We start from the raw sequence: 7,618 nt of genomic DNA, 5'->3' as shown, positions 1-7,618 counted from the left end.
AATGCATCTTACAAGAATATAACCCACGTCCAAAAGAAGAATGATAGACTAAAGACAACAGAAAGCAAATAGATTTTCCTTTTTTTTTTTCCAGCACAGTTTGGAAAGAAAGAAAGAAAATACACAAAATAAGTCCCCCCTTTTAGCATCCTCAGTCAAAGCAACACTGACATATTATAAGGTGGAAAACGACACTGACTCAACACTGCAAAATTTGTAACAAAAGAAAACTTTATCATCATTTGTCCACATGTTGAAGTTTCTTTATATAAACTACAGAAGATGTTTTTATAGGAAAAGTCCTTGTTCAAGACAAAGATAGCCTCTGTTAAAGTGTGTCCTGAAAAGTGTGGTTTCACCACCTCAAACCGAGGGTCCTCAAGGAATATCTAATTAACAGATTGAAACAATGAATATAAAAGGTATTCTCTGCTACTTTTATATTCCTTTCACTTTACTGAAAGTATTTAACATGAAAAGGAAAACCATTTTCAGGAGATTCCAATGCCTTTATCTTTTTGTAAGTTTCTATTGGAAAGCAGTTAAGAAAGTTGGTGAGAGAACTACTTGTAGTACTTTTTAGAGCATGTAATAAAGAAACATAATTGTGAAGTGAAACAAATTACTTTCTAACCAAAATGAACATCAAAGATGGCCATTTAGTTGCATCAAGAATGACACCTACAAATCCACCCTCAAAAATTTATTCAGAAAAATTCAAAATCTAAATAAGGACCAGATGATCTATCCGAATCAGAAGCAGCCTTCTCGTTTGCATGAGACGATGACTTGCACGATTGTTTAAAAAATGTAAGATCGACTGGCTTAGGAATCTCTGGAGGATGAGTACTTCGAATGAGAGCCCAGTTAACGCTTTCAAAGAAAGGATGTTGTTTGATCTCCGTAGCACCTCTTTTAAATCCTAGTCGTTTTTGAGGATCCTTCATAAGTAGACCTCGGATCAAATCCTTCGCAGCAAAACTAACTGTGGATCCTTCAGGAAATTTTAGAGGTTGACCGACCACGTTAAATAATGTCTCTCTATTTCCATTGCCTTTAAATGGTGTCTTACCATGAAGTAACTCGTACAGAAAAATCCCAAATGTCCACCAATCAACAGCACTACCATGACCATCTCCTCTAATTATTTCTGGGGCTAAGTATTCATGGGTTCCAACAAAGGACATAGATCGAGCTGCAGTTGGCTCTGCGACCAGCACAGGAAGTGAACCAGCAGACACCACGGGCGCACGATCACCTCTCGTTTTGGTTGTTTTTTGGTTGAAGAGACGAGGCTTAAAACACGAAGGTTGAAAGCATGAAGGCTCTACACAGACAGGTAATTTGCACGCTGGATCAATGCATGATGGCTGGATACAGTATGAAGAGAGAGCACAAGATGGCTCATCACTGGATCTTAGAAGGGTGGGACTAACACAACATCTCAATGATAGATCAAAATCTGACAGCATTATATGGCCATCTTCCCTCACCAAAACATTTTCAGGCTTTAAATCTCTGTATACAACTCCCATCATGTGTAAATACTCAAGGGCGAGCAACACCTCTGATACATAAAATCTGCCACAAGAAAAAGGAAACAAATTCTTTATGAGACTTCAGAATAGACAGAAAATTGGAAGTTTAACCAAAATTGAGACAAAATAAAATGCACTGTCGCATGGCATTAAGGTCCAGTTAGAATAGACCATGTTCCCCATTTAAATTCATCTCAGACCAATATCATACTATAGACCATGCTTAAATATTTCGAATATAATTACAAGATTCTGAATTTCCATTTTTTCATGGATTTGATGAAAGCAGAGTGTATAACCTAATGCTTCAACAGTGGCCAACACTAAGTGGAAGTATTTAACAATCTGCATTCCTAGGATTTGAAACTGGGGACACAAAAGATCAAAAATAATGAGCAATCGCCATTAAAACTCCGATGTCACACACGCTGCATAGAGAACTCAAGGAAATCATCAAGTCAGACCGGTGATGAAGTGACTAGCAGCAGAGCACTAAGTTTATCAAACAGCATCTAGCGACATAAGACACTTAATCCAGATACCAATGGTAGTACTATGTGAAACAAAGGAACAAGTAAAAATTGAAAATTTTGGTACATATGCAGTCAAATTGGCAACTACACAGTTGAAAAATCGAGAAACTAGAATAAAAGACAAACCTTGCAGCTTGTTCTGTAAAATGCTTGCCGGGCTGGCGCTGCCTGAGCAAATGAAGATCTCCCCCACTACAGAACTCCATCAGCAAACACGAAAACTTCTCTGTTTCAAAATGTGAATAAAGGGTTGGGAGGAACGGATGGTCTAACAAGCCCAAAATTTCCCTCTCAGTTTGAGCTCTCATCACCTTCTTCCGCCCAGCTAACATCCCTTTGTCCATTACTTTCATTGCAAACAAGCATCCCATCCCCCTTAACTCCGCCAAATAAACGCTCCCAATATCGCCAAATCCCAGTTTTTTCAAAAGCCTAAAATGGGCCAAGCCCAACTCTCCATTTTTCCCTTTCACATATTGTATTGCATCCCATCGAATATCGTTACCCTTGTGAGGTTTTGATACACAAATGCCCCTGAAACTAGCCTCATTTGGGTCAGCACTGTTACAATAACTAACTGAACTAAAACTGGTATTCTCACTGTCAACATATTCAACAGCCTTTTCCAATTCAACATTCAAAGATTCCATTTTTTTCCCTTCAAAACCACCATCAGTACTCAGTTTACTACCTATGCTATTATTCTCAGATAGGGTAAAGCTAGTACTACAAAAATCAATGCTAGTACTGTTAGTATTGCTAATACTAAGGTCTTGGAAACTGACCTTGAGAGAAGTGGGCTCAGTGTCTATGCTATTATTGGCTTCTCCTCTATTATTCATGACTGACTATAGGGACGAAAGACAACTGTTTGATGAAATGACTGAAAGAAGTAGAAATGAGATTTGGGGTTTAAAGCCTGAAGAGTTTGGCAAAAGGAGGGAAAATGAATGGTGGTCAAATGAGGTTTTGGTGACGCCGAGGTAGTCAAAGAGAAATGAGAGAGAGAATATACAAAAAATTGTGCATATAAGGACTCAAAAGACTATTCAAATTTGAATGAGTAGTCATATATTTACACACTCCTAGAAATCAAACAGCTTGAGACAAAATATATAGGACCAGTTACAGTTATATATACACCCACTCTATTTAATACAACGATTTGTGTGTTTGTGTTGGGAGTAACAAGGATGCAAAAGCCTATCACATTTTTATAAACATAAACAACCCAACCCAACCCACAATTTTTAATGCCATATTACCTAAGTCTGTCACTTCTTGTTGCACATAAAGTGCAATGTGGGCTAATTAGGTCTTCTTCGATTTCTCCTGAGTGGTTTTTTTTTTGTTGGGGGGGGGGGGGGGTAGGGGGGGTAGGGGGTGTGGTGGTATAACAGTTTATAGTGCCAAGATAATCTCAGTCCCCAGAAATTTGAATGTACTTCTCTGAATTATATCGATTATTGATCTTACTAGTAATTCACTTGTTCCCAATTTTGTCGAGAATTGCTTTTTTGTTTAAGAAAATAACAATAACAAAAAAAATAATAAAAAAGTGATAGATAGGGTGGATTGGTTAGGTTGCTAACAATAAAACCTAGTCAGCAATTTTAAATCTCAGTTCTCCAAAATTTAAATATTTCTTAGAAATTATTGGCAATTTAATGATCCAGAAGGAACTAGTTTTCAGTACCAATTTTGACCGTGAATAAAGTCCCAACTATGTTCAGATTCAACACATATTGTTTCAATTCAAATATCATTAATCCAACTAGTAAGAGAGTAAAACCTGTAATTAGCAATTTTGAAGGTAGATGTAATGAGATGATGAGGATGATTTGAAATAAAAAAGTGAAGACAGTGACGCACATTGATTTTCAGTAAGTAGGAATTAATGATTTTCAGGAATTAATGATTGGTTCAAATGGGAGTCAAACGGCGGAGCGTTTGAAATGGCGCTGATGCTATATATAGGATGGATTAACTAGGCTAGATGCTGCTAAGAGACACTAGGGAGACAGATTTGTGATTACTCATTTACTCTAGTGTGTACTTACTAACTACTACTAAATTATTGGAAGCATGAATTAACTCCAACTTAATTATTTGTAACACCAGTACATAAGATACTTTGTTATAGAGTGGTAGTGTAGCTTTTGTTAATAGTACGACCGCATTCACCGTCATCTGCTTGAAATCTATTGCACATAGTAAGAAACTAAAGAAGAATTAACCCAAATAGCTACTTGCATAATCGTTTAAATTAAAAATAGCGACTTGATATATTATATATGTATAATTCATGTATCATATTTGTATATGTATAATAAGTGCATAATCTATGTATATCGGGGCTAGAAAAAAATTAGTAAGAGTATCTAACTTTAAAATATATGTGAGAAACGACTTGACTTCCAAGGGGCTCATACATATTGTTAAAGAATTTCTTTACTCCACTAACAGAAATAAAGATTTCTTAAACTATAATGAGGGTAAATATTTTAAAATATTAGTGGAAATATCATTTAGATAAAAGTCTATGTCTTTATGATATATGTAATATGTTCTTATATTATTGCCTTTTCTTTCTATCTTTTAGATTTCTCAATATGTCTGTTATATCACTGCGTGAAATACTTGAGACCAAGAAGTTGGTAGGACCAAACTTTGATGACTGATATAGAAATTTGAGAATTGTTCTCATGCATGAAAAGCTCATTGATGTGCTCGATAAGCCTGCAAAGCTAGTCCCACCAGAGAATGATGTTCAAGGCACCAAGGTTTATTAGAAATACTTGGAAGAATGCATTGCTATTAAACGCATCACTCTCGCTTCTATGAGTTCTGAACTCCAGAGAAAACATCAAAATATGGATCCAACTGCAATCATTGAACATCTTAAGATGACAATTGATACACAGTTGGACATTGAAAACTCTCCAGTTTGACCCCATGTCAATCAGGTGATTGATCTTACCGAAGAACTTGAGAAGTTGGGGTACAAGCTTGGTAAAGAGTTTTCTGAAGATTTGATCTTGCAGCTAGTATATGATGTTGAATGTTTTCATTAAACGAAGAAAATGGCATTGGAAGAGAAACTGCAAGGAGTATCTTGCAACTCTAAAGGATAAGAAATAAGGTAAAACATTAATGAAAACTATTTTCAAGGTTCCTTTAGCTACTACTAATTCTTCAATGTGGATATTAGATATTAATAATGGTTATAACATCTGCAATATAATGCAAGGGTTTAAGATAAGTAGGAGGCTGAAGAAAGGAGAAGTTAATCTACAAGTTGGAAATGGTACAAAAGTTGCAGCTATAGCTATAGGATCAATTTTTTTAATAATGCCTTCGGGCAAAATACTTATGCTAGATGACTGTTATTATATTCCTAAATTTGTTTTGAACATAATTTCAGCTTCTATGTTGGACAAGCGTGGTTTCGCTTTAACATAAGCAATGATATTTGTTCTATTTATTATGGTAATGAGTTATATGTGAATGACTATCTCCAACATGATGTTTATGTCTTACCTAAGAGTGCAAATTCGACTATGCATGTTTCTATTCCTGAGAGAAAAAGAGATGATTAAGTAAATCATACATATCTTTGGCATTGTAGGCTTAGTTATATTGGAAAGAAAAGAATTAACAAGTTGTACAAGGAAGGGTACCTTGATAAGTATGATTTTGAATCATATCCAACTTGTGAATCTTGTCTCAAAAAAAAAAAATGACCAAATCTCCATTTACTGGAAGTGGAGAAAGAGTTTCTAAATTATTGGGACTAATTCATACAGATGTTTGTGGGCCCATAAAAATTCAAGCTAGAGGTGAATATTCTTGCTTCATCACCTTCACTGATGATATGTCAAGATATGGATTTGTGTATCTTATGAAACATAAATCTAAATCTTTTGAAATGTTCAAAAGGTTCCGTCGTGAAGTTGAGAAACAGACCGGTAAAAGTATTAAAGTACTAAGGTCTGATAGAGGTGGAGAGTATCTTAGTGAAGATTTTACTAGGTAACTCAAAGAGAATGGGATTCTCTCATAGTGGACACCTCCAGGAACACTGCAACACAATGATGTGTCTGAAAAGAGAAATTGAACCTTATTAGATATGGTGAGATCTATGATAGGGTTCACTGATCTTTCAATAAATTTATGGGGATACGCTTTAGAAGCGGCGATATATTTATTCAATGAAGTTCTCACTAAGTTAGTCTCCACAACGCCATATGAGATACGGAAAGGATGTAAGCCTATCCTTTAAAGTTTGGGGTTGTCCAGCTTATGTTAAGAGATTGCAGTTTGATAAACTTGACTCAAGATGTGATAAGTGTAGGTTTATTGGGTATCTCAAAATACAATGGGATATTATTTCTATCACCCTTCTGACCATAAAGTGTTTGTGGCTAGAGGAATAACCTTTTTGAAAAGGGAAGTCCTTTTGGAAGGAAATTATACTGGAGAAATAGAACTTGATGAAGTTCAAGAAACTAATGAAGCAACACAAAATTAAGATCATGAGACATAAGTTGAAGAACCTTTATTGGATGTTTTGAAGTTGACAAAGAAGTTTTCATCATCAACTGTTGAAGTTCAAGAACTAAATGTAGTTCATGAACATGTTAATGAACCAGTTTCAACCCAAATTGAACAACAACCAAATCCAACACAAGGTACACAAGAACCTCTTAGAAGGTCTACACGAGAACGTCATGTACCAACTAGATTAAGCCTAATGGTAAAAGATGGTGTATCAAATGAGGTTAATCATAATAATGATGACCCTAAGACCTATGAAGAGGCGACACAAGGTTCTAACAATGAAATGTGGCAAATGGATGTGAAAATAGTTTTCCTTAATGGTGAGCTAGAAAAGGATGTGTACATTACACAAACTGAAAGTTTCACATCTCTGTCTGATTATAATAAGATTTGCAAGCTACAAAGATCCGTTTATGGACTAAAACAAGCTTCTCGAAGTTGAAATATTCACTTTAACAAGATAATTGAAAAGTTCAATTTGGTTAGATGCGAAGAAGAGCCTTGTGTATACAAAAAGGTTAGTGGGAGCACAATTATATTCTTAGTATTGTATGTTGATGATATATTGCTCATAGGGAATGATATACCTGCATTGCAAAGTACCAAGATTTGGCTATCTGAATAGTTCTCCAGGAAAGACTTAGGAGAAAGCAGCTTATATATTGGGAATAAAGATCTATAGAGATAGATCGAGGAAGCTGCTTGGGCTTTCCAAGTCTTTGTACATTGATACCATTTTGAAAAGGTATAACATGGATAATTCCAAAAGAGGCTATCTACCGATAGGCACTGGAAGTACTCTCAGTAGGGAGATTATCCTAAAACACCTGAAGAGAGAGAGAACGCATGAGTAGGATCCCATACGCTAGTGTAGTGAGAGCTATTATGTATACCTTGACATGTACACGTCCTAATGTGGCTTATGCACTATGAGTGACTAGCCGATATCAAGCAAATCCTGGTAGGAACATTGGAAGGCAGTGAAGA

General features: G+C 35.7%; 1 protein-coding gene across 1 annotated transcript; it reads right to left on the bottom strand.

Annotated features, from left to right (window-relative positions):
• On the bottom strand, window positions 609-3,264 carry LOC109206817 (serine/threonine-protein kinase D6PK). Its single transcript, XM_019369682.1, has 2 exons — window positions 2,198-3,264; window positions 609-1,581 (listed from the first exon to the last, which is right to left on the bottom strand). The coding sequence occupies exons 1-2, from the start codon at window positions 2,911-2,913 to the stop codon at window positions 708-710; spliced, it is 1,590 nt and encodes a 529-aa protein (XP_019225227.1). The 5' UTR covers window positions 2,914-3,264; the 3' UTR covers window positions 609-707.

The sequence above is a fragment of the Nicotiana attenuata genome, chromosome 2 (assembly GCF_001879085.1).
Source record: "Nicotiana attenuata strain UT chromosome 2, NIATTr2, whole genome shotgun sequence".
In the NCBI taxonomy this organism is placed as follows: Eukaryota; Viridiplantae; Streptophyta; class Magnoliopsida; order Solanales; family Solanaceae; genus Nicotiana; species Nicotiana attenuata.
Note: the sequence above shows the minus strand (reverse complement) of the source record. Positions and strands in the feature narration are given on the sequence as shown.